The sequence below is a fragment of the Pseudophryne corroboree genome, chromosome 5 (assembly GCF_028390025.1).
Source record: "Pseudophryne corroboree isolate aPseCor3 chromosome 5, aPseCor3.hap2, whole genome shotgun sequence".
NCBI lineage: Eukaryota > Metazoa > Chordata > Amphibia > Anura > Myobatrachidae > Pseudophryne > Pseudophryne corroboree.
The window spans coordinates 606,931,940-606,957,972 of record NC_086448.1 but is presented as its reverse complement, the minus strand read 5'-3'; the positions used below and the strand labels follow the sequence as shown (position 1 = coordinate 606,957,972).

The 26,033-nt window shown below is 46.5% G+C and overlaps 1 protein-coding gene and 1 long non-coding RNA gene across 2 annotated transcripts in view; one reads left to right on the top strand and one right to left on the bottom strand.

Moving 5' to 3' along the window:
- The window catches only part of LOC134928115 (uncharacterized), a 73,832-nt gene extending 51,380 nt beyond the window's left edge, over positions 1-22,452 (bottom strand). Inside the window, exon 1 of the long non-coding RNA XR_010177828.1 lies at positions 22,179-22,452. This is a non-coding gene — a long non-coding RNA (uncharacterized LOC134928115). The remainder of the gene's footprint in view (positions 1-22,178) is intronic.
- A 4-nt stretch (positions 22,453-22,456) lies between these two features.
- NAPG (NSF attachment protein gamma) overlaps positions 22,457-26,033 on the top strand; it is a 121,407-nt gene continuing 117,830 nt past the window's right edge. Inside the window, exons 1-3 of the mRNA XM_063923455.1 lie at positions 22,457-22,574; positions 23,095-23,162; positions 25,810-25,894. Coding sequence (XP_063779525.1) covers positions 22,519-22,574; positions 23,095-23,162; positions 25,810-25,894 — 209 coding nt within the window. The 5' untranslated portion in view covers positions 22,457-22,518. The remainder of the gene's footprint in view (positions 22,575-23,094; positions 23,163-25,809; positions 25,895-26,033) is intronic.

Here is a 26,033-nt window from a genome sequence, read left to right as displayed (position 1 = left end):
TCAGGAGATTGTCCAAGTACGGGATAATTGTGACTCCCTGCCTGCGCAGGAGCACCATCATTTCCGCCATTACCTTGGTGAAAATCCTCGGGGCCATGGAAAGCCCAAACGGCAACGTCTGAAACTGGTAATGACAGTCCTGTACAGCGAATCTCAGGTACGCCTGATGAGGGGGATATATGGTGACATGAAGGTATGCATCCTTTATGCCCAGTGACACCATAAAATCCCCCCCTTCCAGGCTGGAGATAACTGCCCGGAGCGATTCCATCTTGAATTTGAACTTTTTCAAGTACGGGTTTAGGGATTTTAGATTTAGAATGGGCCTGACCGAGCCATCCGGTTTCGGGACCACAAACAGGGTTGAATAGTACCCCTTCCCCTGTTGAACTAGGGGAACCTTGACAACCACTTGTTGTTGACACAGTTTTTGAATTGCAGCTAAAACTATCTCCCTTTCTGGGGAAGAAGCTGGTAACGCCGATTTGAAAAACCGGCGAGGAGGCACGTCTTCGAATTCCAGCTTGTATCCAGGGATGCAATTTCCATTGCCCAAGGATCCACGTCTGACTGAACCCAGACGTGGCTGAAGAGTCGAAGACGTGCTCCCACCGGCGCAGACTCCCTCAGTGGAGCCCCAGCGTCATGCGGTGGATTTAGTAGAAGCCGGGGAGGACTTCTGCTCCTGGGAACTAGCCATAGCAGGCATTCTTTTCCCTCTACCCTTACCTCTGGCGAGGAAGGAAGAGCCCCGACCTCTTCTGGACTTATGCGGCCGAAAGGACTGCATCTGATATTGTGGTGTTCTCTTTTGCTGTGGGGGAACATAAGGTAAAAAAGTAGATTTACCCGCAGTAGCTGTGGAAACCAGGTCTGCGAGACCTTCCCCAAATAAAACCTCACCCTTGTAAGGCAAAACTTCCATATGCCTCTTTGAGTCGGCATCACCCGTCCATTGGCGGGTCCACGGGGCTCGCCTAGCAGAAATCGCCATGGCGTTAGCTCTCAAACCTAGCAGCCCAACGTCTCTCTGAGCGTCTCTCACATATAAGACTGCGTCTTTAATGTGACCTAAGGTCAATAAAATGGTATCCCTATCTAGGGTATCAATGTCAGCTGACAAGGTATCTGTCCAAGCTGCTACAGGGCTACAAACCCAAGCCGACGCTACTGCCGGTCTGAGCAAAGCACCCGTATGTGTATAAATTGATTTTAAGGTAGTTTCCTGTCTGCGATCAGCAGGATCCTTGAGGGCTGCCGTGTCTGGAGACGGTAGCGCCACCTTCTTGGACAAGCGCGTTAAAGCCTTGTCCACCCTGGGCGATGATTCCCACCGTACCCTGTCCTGTGCAGGGAAAGGATACGCCATAAGAATCCTCTTGGGAATCTGCAGTTTTTTGTCTGGAGTTTCCCAAGCTTTTCCAAATAACGCGTTCAGCTCATGAGATGGGGGAAAGGTTACCTCAGGTTTCTTTTCCTTAAACATGCATACCCTCGTGTCAGGGACAGAGGGGTCATCTGTGATATGCAAAACATCTTTTATTGCAATAATCATATAATGAATACTTTTGGCCACCCTTGGGTGTAACCTCGCATCATCGTAGTCGACACTGGAGTCAGAATCCGTGTCGGTATCAGTGTCTACTACTTGGGACAGGGGACGTTTCTGAGACCCTGAAGGGCCCTGTGACACAGTCAAAGCCATGAATTGACTCCCTGTTTTATCCCTGGACTCTGCTTTGTCCAATCTCTTATGTAATAAAGACACATTTGCATTTAAAACATTCCACATATCCAACCAATCAGGTGTCGGCGTTGCCGACGGAGACACCACAATCATCTGCTCCATTTCCTCCTTAGATGAGCCTGCCGCTTCAGACATGCCGACACACACGTACCGACACCCCCACACACTCAGGGATATATCTATATGGAGACAGTCCTCCAATAAGGTCCTTTGGAGAGACAGAGAGAGAGTATGCCAGCACACACCCAGCGCCACCTGACACTGGAATAAAATCCCAGTCAGTACAGCGCTTTTATATAAATATGTGTTGTAACACTGTAGGGGTGCAAGGTGCCTTTTCCTGGGGAATATGGCAGCACGCAGCAGCTGAGGAACAACACAAGTCCAGTTTCTGGTACAACTGACCCCGGCCAGTTTTATTTAAACAGAAAATAAAACAAACCCCAAAATAAAAATACCTTGCCTGTCCGGCACTAACTAAACATAAGACGTTCCTAACTGTCACTAAACAAAACACAGAGTTCTTCAGTACATACTGTATAGCTTACTTGCATCAGAAAGCGTGTCTCTCACACACAGATCCTGCAGCCTTCCCAGGCAGTCTGCCCATACTAATCAGGTTAGAAGCACTATATCACTCTTACACAGCTGAAACCCTGATTAGCCCTCTGTGAGGCCAAAGACCCGAACTGGGCCCAATGTCTAGAACTCGCCTTATCTCTCTCTCAGAGCCTTTACCCAGCTTTTACAGCAAACTGAAAAGGTTCAGACAAAACAAAAAGCATTTTTCCTAGAAGTTAACATTTTCTAAAACATGTAAGACAAGAACCTGGGACAAATATACCTGCCCTCTGTCAAAGTCAGAAAAATATCCCCATACACTCTGCCATATTTGCACCGCACACTGGTCTGCGCTGCGCATGCGTACGCTCTCCCGTGAAGGCGCATACCCGCAATAGCGTGCACCCGCGGACGCACGGTATGCGTATTTACGGTAGAGTTTATGTAACCGTGGCGTGCGACTCATTCGTTACATATTTTCACAATTAATGTAGTTTGTAGACCATGGTCCCTTTGATAGATTCTGAAAGTTTGGTTAATATAGAATGTCCCTGAACGGAGGAATCCCTCTTTGTATTGTGCGAAGGGTCTAACAGGAATCATACAGCAGTGTTTGGTACCCATCGGAAGAGTATTTAATTAACAATATTCCGGTGTTGGTTTGGAGCGTACTAATCGCTCGTGCGGATAGTTATGGACATAAGAAGTTTATGTCCATTTCTATTATTTACTCATACTCAGGTATGCGGCGGGAAACCTAGTTTCCCACCCACCTGAGCTGTTTGAAATCGTCACAGCCCACCTGTATGAATCACCCTATGACCTTTTGTTATAATGCGAAGCCGAATTCCTGCGTCCAATGGACAATGAGGTTGTAGGGACCATTAGATTGCATTGTGTGAGTAGCATAAAAGACGGGCCTGTGGCATCCAGCCTTCACTTCTCATCAAACGGTTCTCATTGCTGATAATCGGGAAGCTGGATGTCCAGAGGCGCATGCGATCATACCCTTTGTGCGTAAGTTTTTCTCCGTAATCATATTGTCTTACTGTGAGCCAATCTCTCTCTCCCCGTCTCTCTCTCTCTCTCTCTCTCTCCCTTCTCTTTCTCTCGTATCTCCCATTGACTAGTATTGTATTGTATTAGATCAGCATAGTATTGTATTGCATTTCTTGTATAGTTATTCGGTTAGGAAGTCTCTGTTATATTGTAGTGTATCATTTGTATTGTGATTCTTTTTGCAAGTATAATAGTTATAATACAGATAATAGGCTTTGGACCCTAAACCAGTATCTGTGTATTTCCTATAGTTTTAAGTGTTCACTTGAGCGTCGGTGACGCTCAAGCAGCTTTGTAGTTAGTCAGGTTACACAAGGTTGCACTTACACCCTGTATTCACATTAAGGTATTCTGTGTATTTCATTGATAAAAGGTTTAGACATAAAGGTATAGCGTTGTGAGCGTCTGCGCCGCTGGTGATCTCCTCGTGGTCTCGAGCGTCCGCTACGCCATAGCGAATCATTACTCTAGTCATAGCCAATAACGTGTTGTCCTGTGATCACTGGGCCGTGAGCGAACGTGACGCTTGAGCGTCTCGCCTTCGGCTGAGCGATCGTTACGCAACTAGCGTACCCTTACGGTACTTCTTAAGTAAACAGCGTACTGTGTTCTTAGACTTCATTAAGGGTTGTTTATACGACAAAAGAATTTAGCATTGTCAATTGGGGGACTCGTCCTGTCCTTCTCATATCTGCACTAGGTAGATCAGCAGACATTATCCCCCAGCAAAGGGTGGGAGGTTGTCTCGCAGTGCTGACGGGATAAGCGTCTGCTTCACTTAGACAAAGAGTGCTGAAGGAATCCGGGAACCGGAAGTAAGAACAAAACGCTTGTGTCTTTTAAAACTGTTTATTTCTCTTCTGTCTTGCGTATACACGCACGCATACATATATATCTGCATTTCTTTTTCAATTTCGTATATCACTATTCCTGTTTGCCAATTTTTATAGTTGATAGAAAGTACTAAAAGAGACTTGCTGTTATTTCATAGTTTAAGAATAGAGGTAATAGTTAAAAGTGTAGACAAACACACAGGTTTGCCTGGGAGATAAGGCAAAGCCAGTGGGGTACGCGGTAGATGATCAGGGATCGTTTACATTGATAAAAGAAATTGTGTTACGGTGGATCTTTTGTTTTGCGTACACGTGTCTCTAACAAAGACTAGCGTACGCAATCCAAAGGCAGACGCACGCAGCGTACATTACGCAACGTAGCGTCCGGTTACGCCCACGTAGCTCAAGTTGTGAAAAGGCGATAAGTAACGCACAGCGGTAAGTAACGCGACGCGGTAAATAACGCAAATCTATTTTTGGAAAATTTGAAATTTAGTTTAACAGATCCTGCTCCTAATTGGTAACACAGCTGGGCTAAAGAAAATTTCTGCGCAGAAATAGATATAGAAACGAAAGTGTACATGTGTTGAGTGAGTGTGTTTTTATTACATAAGTTTATATAACTTAGAGGTTGAACCAAAAAGAAATCGGGTAGGACATACGTGTAAGTGACATATACGGTGGCTAAGGAGGCATCCTTGGTTAAATAAAATATGAGCATTAGAGTATAGCGGACCAGTATACAAGACCGGGAGGTCAGACCAGGAGGTCGTACAGAACAAGACCAGGAGGTCATAGACAAAGAAGGTCCGCTATAAAGGTACAAGAAGCACAACCCCGGGGGTTGGTGCTAAAACCCATATAGGCCATTGGAAGCTCTGGCTGAAGGAATCCGCAGCCGCAATTTTCGATTCCATTGATCTCTCAGTACATAACAGGTAGTGCTTATGTACTGAACGATTGTACCGCACGTAATTGTGTGCAGTAGTTAGTAATCTGACCTAATACCATTAGAGTAAAGTGGTCACAAACGCTATTTGTACATTCTGACGTGATTTGTGTAATTTTTTATTTTTAAAGGGAAGTTCGCTGGTCACTCAGGAACTATCTAACAACCCCACCTTTACTGGAAAGAGTAAGTGTCCTGCGGGTAACCCTCATATGTTCCAGTAAACAGAAGGTTTCTGGTAGGGCCCTGTATCGAGTACGCCAGCACCATATCGGTGTGATCAGGTCGTATTGGTCGAGGTGGGCGAGTGAGTGGGGTACTCGGTAAACCGCCACCGCCGGCCTATTTTGAATAATTTGGTTTGCTGTAAGGGTTCGCTGAAGACCGTGATATAAAGATCAAAGGAGTAGTAAGCAACACCTGCAGATTATGGGGGCCAATTGTTCAGGTAGGGGGCGATCAACCTCGGTTCGGGTTGATTCAGAGAACCGACCAGTCGGGTCGGCAAGGTACATCATGTGTGAAAAATACGGAAGTCACACAGAGGTTTTATGTGATGAATGGGAGAGAATGACTGTACAAGACAGGGAGAAATTCCCAAGAATAGGTAGCTTCAGTCCAGAAGTGTTACAAAATTTAAGGAGGAGGATATGTCTCATAAAATCAACAAAGAGACGAATTCAGCATCATGATTATTTACAGTTGTGGCAACAGGAAGGTGAGATACAGAGAGGTTTGGCTCTGGCGGCGGGATCTGGGGCAGTCAGGAAACTGATAGCCACAGCCCCGCCGCCACCATACATAGCAGGAGAGAAGTTGATTACGGAGAGAAACGCATTGGGTTGTAAAACACAAACACTTAGTAACCCTGTAAATGTTAATGATGTTAACCAAGTAACTCATGCAAGTATTAACCCGTGCAAGTTGTACCCTGTTTTGAACTTTCCTCAGGAGTGTGATCAAGAAGACGATCCAGCAACAATTTCAGCTCTCTCTCTAGCGGCCACCATAGCAGAGACCACAATAGGCACAGCAACACCCACGAGATTAGCGAAAGCTCCTAGCGGAGGGATAGGTGAGGTCGTGTCAACGGATACAAAGACCCCCTTGGACGAGGAAGTTGACGAGACGCTATACAGACAACAGACAAGCACCAAAGATGAAGTTCTGACTACCTATGATATGGACACTTGATGAACTTTGCCATGGATCCCCAGTTTCCCTAGTATTTTTAAACTCACGCTAGCCCAACATTTTTTTTGTAAATCCGATGGCACTGACAAAGCTATTTGCTCATGCCCAAGGAGCAATACAGCGCAAAGAAGACGACTCTCAACAGATACCGAACAAAACTTCAACGACAGATGTACATTTACCTGACATAGAATATCATTGCATTTTCCATAAGTGTTCTTCATCCTCATCTCTACAACCCTCAGGTAAAAACACACATAGTATAGGGAATACAGGCACAGATATCAGCAATCACATATTCCCCCATTCATGTATCATCAACTAAAATGTGCTCCCCATTCTGTTCAAAAGCCGAAAAGAGCTCGGTAAAGTTTGACAGCCCATCCACAGACCTGTACCACGGGATAAGAAGGAATTCAAATGTATACTTCGCAATACCTCGAAGCTTGATTTACCACACGTACGGCACGATGATACATGACCCTCCAAACATGGACTCATACACACATACTTCTGCTATCTCACTAGGTCATACCCTCTTCACACATACTCCTCTCTTCTTCCTTACCCAACCATGGAAATGAATTAACCCCTGACTTATATTTTTCTCCTTTTTGAAATGTTTTGAAGGTGGCAGTTATTATTGACTGCCAAAGGGTGGACTGTCAAAGTCAGAAAAATATCCCCATACACTCTGCCATATTTGCACCGCACACTGGTCTGCGCTGCGCATGCGTACGCTCTCCCGTGAAGGCGCATACCCGCAATAGCGTGCACCCGCGGACGCACGGTATGCGTATTTACGGTAGAGTTTATGTAACCGTGGCGTGCGACTCATTCGTTACATATTTTCACAATTAATGTAGTTTGTAGACCATGGTCCCTTTGATAGATTCTGAAAGTTTGGTTAATATAGAATGTCCCTGAACGGAGGAATCCCTCTTTGTATTGTGCGAAGGGTCTAACAGGAATCATACAGCAGTGTTTGGTACCCATCGGAAGAGTATTTAATTAACAATATTCCGGTGTTGGTTTGGAGCGTACTAATCGCTCGTGCGGATAGTTATGGACATAAGAAGTTTATGTCCATTTCTATTATTTACTCATACTCAGGTATGCGGCGGGAAACCTAGTTTCCCACCCACCTGAGCTGTTTGAAATCGTCACAGCCCACCTGTATGAATCACCCTATGACCTTTTGTTATAATGCGAAGCCGAATTCCTGCGTCCAATGGACAATGAGGTTGTAGGGACCATTAGATTGCATTGTGTGAGTAGCATAAAAGACGGGCCTGTGGCATCCAGCCTTCACTTCTCATCAAACGGTTCTCATTGCTGATAATCGGGAAGCTGGATGTCCAGAGGCGCATGCGATCATACCCTTTGTGCGTAAGTTTTTCTCCGTAATCATATTGTCTTACTGTGAGCCAATCTCTCTCTCCCCGTCTCTCTCTCTCTCTCTCTCTCCCTTCTCTTTCTCTCGTATCTCCCATTGACTAGTATTGTATTGTATTAGATCAGCATAGTATTGTATTGCATTTCTTGTATAGTTATTCGGTTAGGAAGTCTCTGTTATATTGTAGTGTATCATTTGTATTGTGATTCTTTTTGCAAGTATAATAGTTATAATACAGATAATAGGCTTTGGACCCTAAACCAGTATCTGTGTATTTCCTATAGTTTTAAGTGTTCACTTGAGCGTCGGTGACGCTCAAGCAGCTTTGTAGTTAGTCAGGTTACACAAGGTTGCACTTACACCCTGTATTCACATTAAGGTATTCTGTGTATTTCATTGATAAAAGGTTTAGACATAAAGGTATAGCGTTGTGAGCGTCTGCGCCGCTGGTGATCTCCTCGTGGTCTCGAGCGTCCGCTACGCCATAGCGAATCATTACTCTAGTCATAGCCAATAACGTGTTGTCCTGTGATCACTGGGCCGTGAGCGAACGTGACGCTTGAGCGTCTCGCCTTCGGCTGAGCGATCGTTACGCAACTAGCGTACCCTTACGGTACTTCTTAAGTAAACAGCGTACTGTGTTCTTAGACTTCATTAAGGGTTGTTTATACGACAAAAGAATTTAGCATTGTCACCTCAAACACTATCCCAGTGTTCTTGTCACATATCCCCCTCCCCTGTTTCGACCTAGGGGCCGGAACACTTGTAGCCCCCAAACAGAAGATGCGAGACAATGCATCTGCGTTGGCCAATTGTGTTCCCGGTCTATGTTCGACAGTAAACTTAAAGTCCTGCAACGCTAGAAACCATCTAGTTACACGAGCATTCTTGCCTCTATTTACATCCATCCATTTTAAAGGGGCATGGTCTGTCACTAGTCTGAATTGTCTACCCAAGAGGTAATATCTCAAGGTATCTAGTGCCCACTTAATGGCCAAAGCCTCCTTTTCCACAATGGCATACCTTTTTTCATGCTCATTGAGTTTCCTACTCAAATAAATGATAGGGTGTTCGTCCCCATCTCTGGTTTGGGACAGCACAGCACCTATCCCAACCTCTGAGGCATCTGTCTGTACCACAAATTCTTTTGAAAAATCTGGTGTTATCAACACCGGTTGTGAACACAAAGCCACTTTTAACGCTTGGAAGGCCTTTTCTGCATCAGGGTTCCATTTCACCACATTTGACTGCTTCCCTTTGGTAAGGTCTGACAACGGCACCGCTGTTGTCGCAAAATTAGGAATAAACCGTCTATAGTACCCAGTAATTCCCAAAAAAGCCCTTACCTGTTTTTTATTCACTGGACGAGGCCAGTTTTGAATAGCATCAACTTTATTCAATTGGGGCCTAATCAGACCTCTGCCTATGGTGAAGCCCAAGTATTTGACCTCCTCCATTGCGAGGCAGCACTTCTTTGGGTTAGCAGTTAACCCTGCCTCTCTGATTGAGTCCAGTACTGCTTGTACTTTAACCAAATGTGACCCCCAGTCTGTACTGTGAATTACCACATCATCCAAATAGGCAGCTGCATATTTTCTATGGGGCCTCAAAATTTTATCCATCGCCCGTTGAAAGGTTGCTGGAGCCCCATGCAAACCAAAGGGTAACATCTTATACTGGTACAGCCCCTCCGGAACCGAAAAGGCTGTTTTTTCTTTGGCGCTATCAGATAAAGGTATTTGCCAGTAACCTTTGGTCAGGTCCAATGTGGTGAGAAACCTGGCTGTTCCCAGCCTTTCTACAAGCTCATCCACACGGGGCATGGGGTATGCGTCAAACTTGGACACCTCATTTAACTTACGAAAGTCATTACAGAAGCGTATGCTACCGTCGGGCTTCGGGATGAGCACTATGGGACTGGACCACTCACTGTTAGACTCCTCTATGACTCCAAGTTCTAACATGGTTTTAACTTCCTTAGAAATAGCTTCTCGCTGAGCTTCAGGAATCCTATATGGCTTTAAATGAACCCTGACCCCTGGTTCTGTGACAATGTCATGTTTTATTATGGTCGTTCGGCCAGGCAGCTCTGAAAATACCTCCCTATTTTGGATGAGAAATTCTTTAACCTGATTGTTCTGATCAGCTGATAATGTCTCTGACACCTTCACTGCGGGAAGCAACCGGGGTGAAGACACCGAAGGGCAAGGCTCCGCTGACAGAGACAACCTATCTTTCCAGGGTTTGATTAAGTTAACATGGTAGATCTGTTCGGGTTTTCTCTTTCCCGGCTGGTATACTTTGTAATTAACCTCATTCACTTTTTCCCTAATCTCAAATGGACCCTGCCATTTAGCTAGGAATTTGCTTTCCACAGTGGGTACCAAAACAAGAACTCTATCTCCAGGAGCAAATTCCCGTATCTTGGCACTCCGGTTATAGACCCTCTGTTGAGCACTTTGGGCCTGTTCCATGTGCTCTCTGACAACAGGTACCACGGCTGCAATCCTATCCTGCATTTGTGTTACATGCTCAATAACGCTTCTATAAGGAGTGGGCTGTCCTTCCCACGTCTCTTTGGCAACATCCAACAGCCCTCTGGGGTGTCTACCATACAACAAATCAAATGGAGAAAACCCCGTAGAGGACTGAGGAACTTCTCTGATGGCCATTAACAAGTAGGGCAACAAACAATCCCAGTTTTTCCCATCTCTCTCAACAACCTTTTTTAACATACTTTTTAATGTTTTATTAAACCTTTCCACCAACCCGTCAGTTTGGGGATGGTAGATGGACGTCCTGAGGTGAGTGACCTTAAATAACTTGCACAATTCTTTCATGATCCTTGACATAAATGGAGTACCTTGGTCAGTCAAAATTTCTTTTGGTATTCCCACTCTACTAAATACCTGCACCAGCTCCCTAGCTATCGCCTTGGTTGTGATAGTGCGTAAAGGGACAGCCTCAGGATATCGAGTGGCATAGTCCATAATTACCAGGATATACTGATGGCCCCGAGCAGACTTTAACAAGGGCCCCACGAGATCCATGGCTAGTCTGTCAAACGGGACCTCTATAATAGGCATGGGAACTAGTGGGCTCCTGAAATGGGGTCTAGGGGCATGATACTGGCATTCAGGACAGGAAGAACAATATTCAGACACTTCTTTATAAACCCCTGGCCAAAAGAACCTTTGTAAAACTCTTTCAGTGGTTTTTTCTGCCCCTAAATGTCCTGCGGTAACGTGACTATGAGCTAAATCTAGTACCGTTCTCCGATAAGGCTGGGGAACTACCAGCTGTTCCACCACATCCTCACCCCTTTTGACAATGTGGTACAAGAGCTCATTACAGATGGCCATGTGGGGATACGTAACCCTGTCACCTGGTACCACAGGTTCCCCATTAACAATCTTAACATTCTCTCTAGCCTTTATTAAGGTAGGATCCTTTAACTGTTCAGACGCAAACAGATCCTTCTTTACCTCCAGGTCAGGCACGCTTTCAGTTCTAACTACTATGTCTCTGTTCCCGACAAGAGGGTCCTCACTGGACTCCCCATCTGTCACTTCCCCAGCCAAACTAGCAAAAGGCAAAGGGCCAGAAAGTTCCGAAGACCCACGTACATCCATAAAATCACCGGTATTATCAACTGGCTTTTTACTTCTCACATCTGTTGATAACCGTGATTCCCACAGTTTCCAAAAATGAGGAAAATCCCTCCCTATTATGGCCTCATGCACCAAGGTAGGGACCAGTCCCACTTTAACCATTGCTGACCCACAACAAGTTTCTATATTCACCTCAGCAGTGGCATAATATTGGGTATCCCCATGTATGCAAGTTACCCCAATAGGTATTTGCTGGACCTTTAAGGGGTTCACTAACCCAGCTTTCACGAGGGTAACTAAACTTCCTGAATCTAGCAAGGCCTCTACCCGGTTACCTTCTAAGAACACATCACACATTTGTTTTTCCAGCTCAGGTGAAGGTACCACAGTACAGGCTAACCTAGCAAAGAAAGACATTCTGCGACATTCAAAGGCAGCATCACATTGCATGGGTTCTTGCGTGACTGGGCAATTGGCAATAACATGACCTGGCATACCACACCTAAAACATTTAACCACACGATTATCAACCCATTTGGGCAGCATAGACCGTTCTAGCCCCATTGGCCTGTTTCCAGGGCCAGTGTTTACAGTCTCTCCAGCCTTGCGTTCTCTTAACCGCCCAGCAACGTTTTCCCACGGAACAGTCTTACCAGTCTTTACTGAAGGGCGCTGTCGAGGATCTATGGGTTGCTGGGTGGTCATCAGTAGTTCCTCTGCTGCCAAATACCTCTCTACCATGTCCACTAATTGGTCAGCAGTACCCGGGTTTCCATGGCTCACCCACTTGCGCAGGACCATGGGCAAAGATCTCAAGTAGCGGTCCATGACGACTCTTTCCACCATCTGGGGACCAGTTAATGTCTCTGGCTGCAGCCATTTTTTTGTTAGCTGAATAAGGTCGTGCATCTGGGAGCGCGGAGGCTTCTCCATGGCGTACAGCCAACGGTGCACCCGTTGTGCTCGTACTGACAGCGTGACTCCCAGGCGGGTCAGGATCTCAGTCTTTAGTTTATCATAGTCCCGAGCCTCAGCAGGGCTTAAATCAAAGTAAGCTTTTTGGGGCTCACCTGACAGAAAAGGTGCCAGCAGACTGGCCCACTGTGCTTTCGGCCAGTTCTCACGCTCGGCAGTCCTTTCAAACATGGTCAGATAGGCCTCCACATCATCAGCCTCTGTCATTTTCTGCAGGAAGTGACTGGCTCGTATAGAACTAGAGCTGGTTGGAGCACTGACGGCCACATCTCCAACCCGAGCTGCAAGTCTCTGCACCACTTCTGCTAAGGCCTCTCTATCCTGACGCTGTTGCCTGTAAAGTTCATCAACAACTGCCTGCTGTTGTCTCTTATTTTCCTCCATTGCCACCTGCTGCTGTCTGTTGGCCTCCTGCTGTAGTCTCCAATTTTCCTCCATTGCCACCTGCTGTTGTCTCCTATTTTCCTCCATTGCCACCTGCTGCTGTCGGTTGGCCTCCTGCTGAGCCGCTGTAGCTTGCAGCAAGGCTTTAAGCAGATCCTCCATGTCAACAGATTTTTCAGGCGGCTTTGCAGCTGCTTTCACCCAGGACATATATCAAACCCTCAGGGGTGAGTCTCAGTAACTTCACACTGGGCTGTATCTGCATAAACCACCGTTTTCTGCAGGCCTCACAAAGCTGCTGCTTTCACTTATGTGCAGAACGGCCTGCTCGCATTCTCCACCAAGTTGTAACACTGTAGGGGTGCAAGGTGCCTTTTCCTGGGGAATATGGCAGCACGCAGCAGCTGAGGAACAACACAAGTCCAGTTTCTGGTACAACTGACCCCGGCCAGTTTTATTGAAACAGAAAATAAAACAAACCCCAAAATAAAAATACCTTGCCTGTCCGGCACTAACTAAACATAAGACGTTCCTAACTGTCACTAAACAAAACACAGAGTTCTTCAGTACATACTGTATAGCTTACTTGCATCAGAAAGCGTGTCTCTCACACACAGATCCTGCAGCCTTCCCAGGCAGTCTGCCCATACTAATCAGGTTAGAAGCACTATATCACTCTTACACAGCTGAAACCCTGATTAGCCCTCTGTGAGGCCAAAGACCCGAACTGGGCCCAATGTCTAGAACTCGCCTTATCTCTCTCTCAGAGCCTTTACCCAGCTTTTACAGCAAACTGAAAAGGTTCAGACAAAACAAAAAGCATTTTTCCTAGAAGTTAACATTTTCTAAAACATGTAAGACAAGAACCTGGGACAAATATACCTGCCCTCAAACACTATCCCAGTGTTCTTGTCACAGTATATATACACTCACTGCGCCAATTAAATGTGCCCCCCCCCCCCCTCTTCTTTGCCCTCTGTAACCTTGCTCAGCAGGGGAGAGTCCGGGGAGCCAGCTTCTCTGCAGTGTGCTGTGGAGAAAATGGCGCTGGTTAGTGCTGGAGGATCAAGCTCCGCCCCCTCACCGGCGGGCTTCGGTCCCGCTCAAATTATTTATACTGGCAGGGGGTTTTCAATATACCGCCTCTGCAGTATCTAATCCATCTGCCAGTGTCCCTTGAGGTTTATATTGCTGCCCAGGGCACCCCCATGCGCCCTTACAGTGCCCGCTGTGTGTGTATGTGTGGGAGCAATGGCGCGCAGCGTTACCGCTGTGCGTTACCTCAGTGAAGATCTGAAGACTTCTGCCGCCTTTGAAGTCTTCTTTCTTCTTAATACTCACCCGGCTTCTATCTTCCGGCTCTGTGAGGAGGACGGCGGCGCGGCTACGGGACGAACGGCGAGGGTGAGACCTGCGTTCCGACCCTATGGAGCTAATGGTGTCCAGTAGCCTAAGAAGCAGAGCCTATCATTTAAGTAGGTCTGCTTCTCTCCCCTCAGTCCCACGATGCAGGGAGCCTGTTGCCAGCAGTGCTCCCTGAAAATAAAAAACCTAACAAAAAGTATTTTTCAGAGAAACTCAGGAGAGCTCCCCTGTAGTGCATCCAGTCTCCTCTGGGCACAGGATCTAACTGAGGTCTGGAGGAGGGGCATAGAGGGAGGAGCCAGTGCACACCCATTCTAAAGTCTTTAGAGTGCCCATGTCTCCTGCGGAGCCTGTCTATACACCATGGTCCTTACGGAGTCCCCAGCATCCTCTAGGACGTAAGAGAAATACATTTCTCTGACGTCCTAGTGGATGCTAGGAACTCCGTAAGGACCATGGGGAATAGACGGGCTCCGCAGGAGACTGGGCACTCTAAGAAAGAATTAGGACTACTGGTGTGCACTGGCTCCTCCCTCTATGCCCCTCCTCCAGACCTCAGTTAGAATCTGTGCCCGGCTCGAGCTGGTTGCACACTAGGGGCTCTCCTGAACTCCTAGTAAAGAAAGTATTTATTAGGTTTTTTATTTTCAGTGAGATCTGCTGGCAACAGACTCACTGCTACGAGGGACTTAGGGGAGAGAAGCGAACCTACCTGCTTGCAGCTAGCTTGGGCTTCTAGGCTACTGGACACCATTAGCTCCAGAGGGATCGAACACAGGCCCAGCCTCGGTCGTCCGGTCCCGGAGCCGCGCCGCCGTCGCCCTTGCAGAGCCAGAAGACGGAAGATTCCGAGGAGAAAATCGGCGGCTGAAGACTCCGGTCTTCATTAAGGTAGCGCACAGCACTGCAGCTGTGCGCCATTGCTCCTCTTGCACACTACATACTCCGGTCACTGATGGGTGCAGGGCGCTGGGGGGGGCGCCCTGGGCTGCAATTAGATTACCTTAAAAATGGCAAAAAACACATAATATAGTCTAATAAACTATATATGTGTAAAAATCCCCTGCCATAATATTAATAAAAGAGCGGGAGAAGTCCGCCGTGAAAGGGGCGGGGCTATCTCCCTCAGCACACTGGCGCCATTTTCTCTTCACAGTTCCGCTGGAAGACAGGTCCCCAGGCTCTCCCCTGCAGTTTCCAGGCTCAATAGGGTAAAAAAGAGAGGGGGGGCACTAAATTTAGGCGCAATACTGTGTATTATAGCTGCTATAGGGAAAATCACTTTGTGTAGTGTAAATCCCTGTGTTATATAGCGCTGTGGTGTGTGCTGGCATACTCTCTCTCTGTCTCTCTAAAGGACTTTGTGGGGTCCTGTCCTCAGTCAGAGCATTCCCTGTGTGTGTGCGGTGTGTCGGTACGGCTGTGTCGACATGTTTGATGAGGAGGCTTATGTGGAGGCGGAGCAGGTGCCGATAAATGTGATGTCACCCCTTGCGGGGTCGACACCAGAGTGGATGGATATGTGGAAGGTATTAACCGACAGTGTCAACTCCTTACATAAAAGGTTTGATGACATAACAGCTGTGGGACAGCCGGCTTCTCAGTCAGTGCCTGCCCAGGCATCTCAAAGGCCATCAGGGGCTCAAAAACGCCCGCTACCTCAGATGGCAGACACAGATGTCGACACGGAGTCTGACTCCAGTGTCGACGACGACGAGACTAATGTACATTCCACTAAGGCTATCCGTTGCATGATTACGGCAATGAAAAATGTGTTGCACATTTCTGACATTAACCCAGGTACCACTAAAAAGGGTATTATGTTTGGGGAGAAAAAGCAACCAGTGGTTTTTCCCCCTTCAGATGAGTTAAATGAAGTGTGTGAAGAAGCGTGGGCATCCCCTGATAAAAAATTAGTGATTTCTAAAAAGTTACTAATGGCGTACCCTTTCCTGTCAGAGGACAGGGTATGTTGGGAGACATCCCCGAGGGTGGATAAAGCGCTCACACGCTTGTCAAAAAAGGTGGCACTACCGTCTCAGGATACGGCCGCCTTAAAGGAGCCTGCGGATAGAAAGCAGGAGGCTATCCTGAAGTCTGTATATACACACTCAGGTACTATACTGAGACCTGCTATTGCTTCAGCATGGATGTGCAGTGCTGCAGCAGCGTGGTCTGATTCCCTGTCTGATAATATTGATTCCCTTGACAGGGACACTATATTGCTAACCATAGAGCATATTAAAGACGTAGTCTTATACATGAGAGATGCACAGAGGGATATTTGCCGGCTGGCATCTAGAATAAATGCAATGTCCATTTCTGCCAGGAGAGTATTATGGACTCGGCAGTGGACAGGTGATGCGGATTCTAAAAGGCACATGGAGGTTTTGCCTTACAAGGGTGAGGAATTGTTTGGGGATGGTCTCTCGGACCTTGTTTCCACAGCGACAGCTGGGAAGTCGACATTTTTACCCCAGGTTCCCTCACAGCCAAAGAAAGCACCTTATTATCAGGTACAGTCCTTTCGGCCCAAGAAAGGCAAGCGGGTTAAAGGCGCGTCCTTTCTGCCCAGAGGCAGGGGTAGAGGGAAAAAGCTGCACCATACAGCCAGTTCCCAAGAACAGAAATCCTCCCCTGCTTCCACTAAATCCACCGCATGACGCTGGGGCTCCACTGGTGGAGCCAGGTGCGGTGGGGGCCCGTCTCCGGAACTTCAGCGACCGGTGGGTTCTCTCACAGGTGGATCCCTGGGTTCTCCAAGTGGTATCTCAGAGATACAAGCTGGAATTCGAGACGTCTCCCCCTTGCCGTTACCTCAAATCAGCCTTGCCAGCTACTCCCCCGGACAGGGAGGTGGTGCTGGCGGCAATTCACAAGCTGTTCCTCCAGCAGGTGATAATAAAAGTTCCCCTCCTTCAACAGGGACGGGGTTACTATTCCACAATGTTTGTGGTACCGAAACCAGACGGTTCGGTGAGACCCATTCTAAATTTAAAATCCTTGAACACTTATATAAGAAGGTTCAAGTTCAAAATGGAATCGCTCAGGGCGGTTATTGCAAGCCTGGAAGAAGGGGATTACATGGTATCACTGGACATCAAGGATGCGTACCTGCATGTCCCCATTTACCCACCTCACCAGGTGTACCTCCGATTTGTGGTACAAGACTGCCATTACCAATTCCAGACGTTGCCGTTTGGTCTGTCCACGGCACCGAGGGTATTTACCAAGGTAATGGCCGAAATGATGATACTCCTTCGAAAGAAGGGAGTTCTAATTATCCCATACTTGGACGATCTCCTTATAAAGGCGAGGTCCAGGGAGCAGTTGTTGGTCGGAGTAGCACTATCTCAGGAAGTGCTACAACAGCACGGCTGGATTCTGAATATTCCAAAGTCGCAGCTGGTTCCTACGACGCGTCTGCTGTTCCTGGGTATGATTCTGGACACAGAACAGAAGAAGGTGTTTCTCCCGGAGGAGAAGGCCAAGGAGTTGTCATCTCTGGTCAGAGACCTCCTGAAACCAAAACAGGCGTCGGTGCATCACTGCACGCGAGTCCTGGGAAAGATGGTAGCTTCTTACGAGGCAATTCCATTCGGCAGGTTCCATGCAAGGTTCTTTCAGTGGGATCTGTTAGACAAGTGGTCCGGATCGCATCTTCAGATGCATCGGCTGATCACCCTGTCCCCGAGGGCCAGGGTGTCTCTGCTGTGGTGGCTGCAGAGTGCTCATCTTCTAGAGGGCCGCAGATTCGGCATACAGGACTGGGTCCTGGTGACCACGGATGCAAGCCTCCGAGGTTGGGGGGCAGTCACGCAGGGAAGAAACTTCCAAGGACAATGGTCGAGTCAGGAGGCTTCCCTACACATAAATATTCTGGAACTAAGGGCCATTTACAATGCCATAAGTCAGGCAAGACCCCTGCTTCAAAACCAGCCGGTGCTGATTCAGTCAGACAACATCACGGCGGTCGCCCATGTAAACCGACAGGGCGGCACAAGAAGCAGGATGCCGATGGCAGAAGCCACAAGGATTCTCCGATGGGCGGAAAATCACGTGATAGCACTGTCAGCAGTGTTCATTCCGGGAGTGGACAACTGGGAAGCAGACTTCCTCAGCAGGCACGACCTCCACCCGGGAGAGTGGGGACTTCATCCAGAAGTCTTCCAACTGATTGTAAACCGTTGGGAAAGGCCACAGGTGGACATGATGGCGTCCCGCCTTAACAAAAAGCTAAAAAGATATTGCGCCAGGTCAAGGGACCCTCAGGCGATAGCTGTGGACGCTCTAGTGACACCGTGGGTGTACCAGTCGGTTTATGTGTTCCCTCCTCTTCCTCTCATACCAAAGGTGCTGAGGATAATAAGAAAGAGAGGAGTAAGAACTATACTCATCGTTCCGGATTGGCCAAGAAGGACTTGGTACCCGGAACTACAAGAAATGATCTCAGAGGACCCTTGGCCTCTGCCTCTCAGACTGGACCTGCTACAGCAGGGGCCCTGTCTGTTCCAAGACTTACCGCGGCTGCGTTTGACGGCATGGCGGTGGAACGCCGGATCCTGATGGAAAAGGGCATTCCGGATGAAGTCATTCCTACGCTGATAAAAGCTAGGAAAGATGTGACAGCAAAGCATTATCACCGCATATGGCGAAAATATGTTGCTTGGTGTGAGGCTATGAAGGCCCCCACAGAAGAATTTCAGCTGGGTCGATTTCTGCACTTACTACAGTCAGGAGTGACTATGGGCCTAAAATTGGGATCCATTAAAGTCCAGATTTCGGCCCTGTCTATTTTCTTTCAAAAAGAACTGGCTTCACTGCCTGAAGTTCAGACGTTTGTTAAGGGAGTGCTGCATATTCGGCCCCCTTTTGTGCCCCCAGTGGCACCTTGGGATCTCAACGTTGTGTTGGATTTCCTAAAATCACATTGGTTTGAGCCACTTCAGACCGTGGAATTAAAATATCTCACGTGGAAAGTGGTCATGCTTTTGGCCTTGGCTTCGGCTAGGCGGGTGTCAGAATTGGCGGCTTTGTCCTGTAAAAGCCCCTATCTGATTTTCCATATGGACAGAGCAGAATTGAGGACGCGTCCCCAATTCCTTCCTAAGGTGGTATCAGCGTTTCATTTGAACCAACCTATTGTGGTGCCTGCGGCTACTCGGGACTTGGAGGCCTCCAAGTTGCTGGACGTAGTCCGGGCCCTGAAAATATATGTTTCCAGGACGGCTAGAGTCAGAAAGACTGACTCGCTGTTTATCCTGCATGCACCCAAAAAGCTGGGTGCTCCTGCTTCTAAGCAGACTATTGCTCGCTGGATCTGCTCCATGATTCAACTTGCACATTCTGCGGCTGGACTGCCGCATCCTAAATCAGTCAAAGCCCATTCCACGAGGAAGGTGGGCTCTTCTTGGGCGGCTGCCCGAGGGGTCTCGGCTTTACAACTTTGCCGAGCTGCTACCTGGTCGGGATCAAACACGTTTGCAAAATTTTACAAGTTTGATACCCTGGCTGAGGAGGACCTTGAGTTTGCTCATTCGGTGCTGCAGAGTCATCCGCACTCTCCCGCCCGTTTGGGAGCTTTGGTATAATCCCCATGGTCCTTACGGAGTTCCCAGCATCCACTAGGACGTCAGAGAAAATAAGAATTTACTCACCGGTAATTCTATTTCTCGTAGTCCGTAGTGGATGCTGGGCGCCCATCCCAAGTGCGGATTGTCTGCAATACTTGTATATAGTTATTGCCTAACTAAAGGGTTATTGTTATGAGCCATCTGTTCGTGAGGCTCAGTTATTATTCATACTGTTAACTGGGTATATTATCACGAGTTGTACGGTGTGATTGGTGTGGCTGGTATGAGTCTTACCCGGGATTCCAAATCCTTTCCTTATTGTGTCAGCTCTTCCGGGCACAGTTTCCCTAACTGAGGTCTGGAGGAGGGGCATAGAGGGAGGAGCCAGTGCACACCAGTAGTCCTAATTCTTTCTTAGAGTGCCCAGTCTCCTGCGGAGCCCGTCTATTCCCCATGGTCCTTACGGAGTTCCCAGCATCCACTACGGACTACGAGAAATAGAATTACCGGTGAGTAAATTCTTATTTTTGTTATTAACTCTAATATAGCTGTTATTAAGTAAAGCTGTTTTTGTTACTCCCTCAGATCTGCAGCCCACTATTATTAGCACAATTTAGAGGTAGATACTGTGCAGGAGGAATTTTTCTGAAATATTGTATGAAACAGTACGACCACCTAACAGCCTACTGTACATAGTTATACCCCATTCAGACCGCCTGAGGTGGGTCGCACCCAGGAGCTTGACAGGGGAGCTCCCAGCATGCAACCCGCCTCAGGCTATACGCCACCGCTGACTGCAACATGGCATATTGCCGGGTTGGTGACGTCAGTGATGATGCAGCGGGGGGCAGCGCTTGGAGTTCACATGATCTTACCGTTCATACCGCACAGCGGGCCAGGTTGAACACGTGTTCAACCTTGCTCGCTACCCGAGTTGGAATGGTTCCGGTATGAAAGATAGATAGTGTCTAGTTAGACAGTCAACAGATAGACACCATATGTTAGACAGACATTAGGTCGACAGGGTCAAAAGGTCGACAGGGTCAAAAAGTCGACATGGAAAAGGTCGACAGGTCAAAAGGTCGACATGAGAATGGTCGACATGAAAAAAGGTAGACACCATGTTTTTTGCATTTATGTGGTTTGTGTGGATAGTTTTGACATCTGGGACCCCCAATTGTAGAAAGGCTTTGCTCGCCACGCTTCGGGCATGGTGGCTCGCTGCGCTCGCCACAAGGTTTATAACCAACTCTATGCCGACATGGATAAAGTATGAAATAATCCAAAAACATGTTACATTTAAAAAAACATTTGTCTATCGGTTTTATGTCGACCATTTTCATGTCGACCTTTTGACCATGTCGACCTTTTGACCCTGTTGACCTAATGTCTAATATGGTGTCTATCTATTGACTGTCTAACTAGACACTATCAAACGGATAGGAGTTGGAATACCCGGTATTTCAACCCTGGCACCTTTCAGACCGCACATGAACACGGGTTATGCACATTCTTGTGCCAATAACCCTTGTTCAGAGGTGGCGGTCGGAAGGGGGTATTACTGACAACAAAATGATAGGGAAGTGATGATATTAAGGGCCAAATTAAATTAGCCATGAAAACCGCAAATTTTCAGTGAATAACGGTAAATTTGCAAAAAAGGCCTATTCAATTGTCTGTGGAAACGGATTTCACCAACTGAGTAGGTGATAAACTTGGGGAAAATCCCTATTTTCAGTAAAAAAAATGTCAGGATTTGATTCTGAACCCCTGGGATAACCCCCTCTCTCTGAATAGCTAATTAAGCATTTAGAAGTTTTTAATTATTTTTAATTTTATTTTAAATTGGCCAATAATGACGTTATTTTGGGGGTGAAAAAGTGCAAAATGATGGAAATTGGGGTACAAGGTATGGGACAGGTATATTGGGGTGCTTTATGATTGAGACAAGTATTTGTAGACTTGCAGATGGGAGTAATCTATCTGTTTCCACTTTTTTTTAAATCCCCTAAAATGACCAAAATATATTCTCATCCCATTTTTATGTACCCCAAATTAAATTTTAGCACTTATATTGCTAAAAAAAAAAAAATTGCTTTCTATCATTTTTTACATTGTTTAAAAAATGCATATAACAGCCATTTGACCCAATTTAAGTACCAGAAATACTTTTATTATAACCAATGATAACATTTTATCCTGTTATCCAATGTTAGTTTAGCTTTTTAGGTGGGTACAGGCAGATTAAACACTTTTTTTTACTTTTCACTGCCAGCATCAATTTTCGCGATAATCCCATTAAGAGAAAAGTCCAGGTGCAGAGCAGTCATGTTGGGTGCCTGATAAATTGACCATTGTCTGCAGACTCAAGTGTCTATTGCAAAAGACCGAATTACCATAGCTGTAGGAAATATAATATGTGCACGTTACTATTGCTGTTCTCTCTTTGTAGTACATAATACCCTACCAAAGGTAAGCTGCTGGCTCCAGCAAAATGCCTGCTATGATAAGAGACAAGACGATATGCTCACCCTGTTCTTTGGTAAACCAGACTCCGCACAGCGGCTACTAGAGGAAGGGACTTGTAAGTTGTTTCGGTTTCTTAGGAATGTCGTCGGTTTTATTAGAGTTGTTGCCATTTTATTTGTGACCTAAAAAATAGCATACTGGCCAATGCTAGCGTGACGGCATCTCCTTTACAGTGAGACACTTGGTGCATATGCAGACTTTGCTATAGAAGCATTTCGCCCTCTAGTGTTAGGAACGCCCCTTCAGCTGCGCTGTAGTGTAATGTAACGTGATGACAGGCTGCTGCCCGGTTCCCGGCCCCGCCTTCCTGATGACGTTGGTATTGTTGCTGGAGCTGTCATCATGGCGGCTCAGAAGATCAATGAAGGGTTAGAGCATCTGGCAAAGGCAGAGAAATGGTGAGACCGGGTGTGTGTGGCGGACGGGTGTGTAGGCGCCTTCCCTGTACGTAGCGGTGTGACCCAGAGACCCGGAGCACCCGCTGCATAGTCACTGCTGCATGATATATCCCTGTCACTGTTATGGACTCATTGCTTTCACCATATTCCTGATCTCTGGCTGTAGCCTGTAGGTATCCTGCCATTGGGGGTGTCATCTTTACGTCTTCGTTAATATAGGGACCGGTCAGTGTGTATATAGTGAAAGGCCAGCCGTCCCCAGGGATTTGTATTATCACCTTACAGAAAAATATGGCTACACCAGGATTTTAATAATTTCAGCATCTGAACAGCAGTAATAACTGCCCTATATTATTCTTATTCTTAGCTGACTTACTTTTACTATATTATTGGCTTAAGTTCTCGTGTCCAATGTCATTGTTACTGCGTAACATAATGGCACAATAGATACTTTCTCAGCATTGTATTACTTGCTAATGATTCTCCACATTGCTGTCAATTTCCCTTTTTATTTTTTTAGTTTGAAGACTGGTTTTCTAAAGTGGAAACCGGACTATGACAGTGCAGCTTCAGAATACTCAAAAGCAGGTATGTTGTCCATGGTACGGGTATTTTGCTCACAGCTTATATAAGAAAGGCTTATAGCATAGAGATGCATGTGAAATTTATTTCATTAGTCTTTTGCTTTAGGGATGGACATTGATTCCTGATGTCTCCCCTGATATGCTGGCCTATATATTGAATGGGTTGATTCTAGCTATGGCAGAGGTCTTTAAGTGTGCCCCAGCTTCTTTTTCCTAAACTCAGCCCCAGAGCTAGTGGATATTGCAATTGTACACACATAGATGTCACTCAGAAATATTGTGATTCCATGTGGCAATATATCTTCATTCCAGAGTCACACAGGCCAATACCATATCTATACGGAATTGGTGATGGACCGATCTTAAGGCTCATTGATCTTCAGGCAGAGGCACTACATAACCACTGGCGTGCACAGCACATTTTATTAGGGGGTGCACCATCGGAGGAGTGTGTCTAGCACCGCCTTTTGGGCGTGTCTAGCACCATCTATTGATGGTCAACGCATATAAAATATCCACCCTTGTACCAATTCTAATAAAGCGTATGCATTGTCAGATGTTGTGGTGTGCACCAAACACCCCTGATGGCACTCACTGCAATTACACTGCTCCTCCTCAGCCTGGTCTGGCTCCCTCTCTCTTTCCCCTACAAGCTGCAGCAGCTTACTTACAAGTCAGTCACTCACTGACACTGACAGTCGCAGACTAGTGCTGCTGCTGCTGGATAAATGACTGACGTGTCAATGCTGCTGCCGGCCGTCTGTCAGTATTGAATTTGTCTTCCTAAGAGGAATGCTGGCTGTATGCTACTCCTCATCAGTGGCTGGCGTTGGCATAGCATAGAAGGAGAGAGGTGTGTATGTGGCGGGTGTGACGGGTGGGTGTGCGAGCAGCATGACGTCATCACGTCAGATCACGCTGTTTTTGTACATGGAGGTGGAGCCAGGAGTTTGAAAGCCGGTGGCACTGGCACCCTTGATTAACCCAGGCGTCCGGTCAATAAATGCAGTTCTGACGGTGCAGCGCAGAGGGGACAGTAATCAGCCTGCTCGGCGATCGCTGCATCAGGCATGTGAGATCGGGGTGCCAGACATTAGGGGGTGCCTGTGCGCACCAGGCACCCCCCCTGCGCACACCTATGTACATAACATCCAGTTTGGCTAACAGTGCTTGTGCCCTAATATGACATTGGATACAGGATACTCCCTTGGGTAGTCTGCATTTTTGTGAGGCGGAACAGCTTTTGTTGCTCTTGATATTTTAACTGTGATTAGCATTGAGAGATTGTACTGTCAGATTAGTTAAAATACTACATGTAATGTTCCAAATGTATTGTAACTCAGAGGGAAATTAACATTAAAATAGTTTTTAGTTATACTGTTGAATATATAACTTATATTTATAAGTGTGATGAAGATCAGACTGCAAGCGTCCCCAGCATAGCAATTACAGTTGCAGGGGCAATGTCTGCTATAATACTGAAAATTATGTTTCTTCCTAATATTTTACACCAGTCTCTTACAGATGTGTCCTCATACACCATACTGTGCAAGGTGCCAGGCACAACTGAGCTTCTCCGAAAGGTTTAGCATGCAGTATTTTTCTTACATTTTTTTTCCTTAAATGTTGCATCTTATTCGCATTACAGATGCAGCAAAACATAACTCAGAGTGTACTACAGATGCTGGTCTGTGACTATAACAACACAGGAAGTAGTTTTAAACACAAACAAAGTTGCCGATGAAGCACAATATAATTTGGTTTGTGAAAAAGCTGCGGCCACTGCATCATAGCACTTATACAGACTGAGACTTATTCGCACACAGAGGTACAATTGGATCAGTGCAATTTAGCAAAGTAGTTTGATCACTTCCAGTTGTTTCAGTTATACAAAAAGGATAATGTACACATTTTGAGCGGACCTGGAGTGCAGAGAGCGGTTATTTGGCGTCACTGAAGCCACAGTGTATGAGGACACATCTGTCATACAACATGTGATATACCATGACATTTGGTGAAATACAGTTAGTGTTTGTGTTGTGGCTCTAATTGTGGGGGGAAATCAGCTCTGGAAATTGTTTACCTTTTACATGAGAGAGTCAAGTCTTGCAGTAGTGTTCACTGTAGGTCTAGAGTGGGAAAGGGCACCTAGCTGTCAATAGGGCACTGTTGCGCATGCATATCTGAAAAAGGTGTGCGGTCACTCAAAAAGGGGGCATGTCCTTTTGATGTGTCCTCTTTTCATCACTGTAGGTGGCATGTGCAGCACTCGCAGAGACGCTGGGCAGTGCCAGAGCTCTCCCTGCAGTGTGAACAGATGGCGTGCATATGCATATGTCTCTTCACCTGATGGTTATTTTTTTCTTTGCAACTCCCCGCTTCCCCCGTGGGAGACTGCGGCCCGCGAATGGGGACGGCCCCCAGCAGGCTGTTTTTAGCGGGACAGCCATAAGGGAAGGGTGCATTTTAGCGTTCAAAAATTGAGCAGTGCAACAATATTGTAGCATATTGAAATACATCTACAGTATATTCAATACCAAAATTGCTGTATTTGGTAATAAGACACTGATAATAACTTAAAAAAAAAATTATTGCAGGTTTCTTCTGTAGAAGATACTATGGACTAATGATCTGTTTGTGTATTTTTACAGCTGTTGCTTTTAAAAATGCTAAACAGTATGATCAGGCTAAAGAAGCTTATCTAAAGGAGGCTGAATCGTATGAGAATAATAAATCGTATCCTTTTTTGCAACATTTATTTGGTGACAGTCATTTTTATTCCTTCAGTTTTATTTTTCTAACTCATAGGGGGCAATTCAATTGTTTTGGGTGTCTAAAAATCCTGTCTAAACTGGACTTTTTAGACGCCAAAACA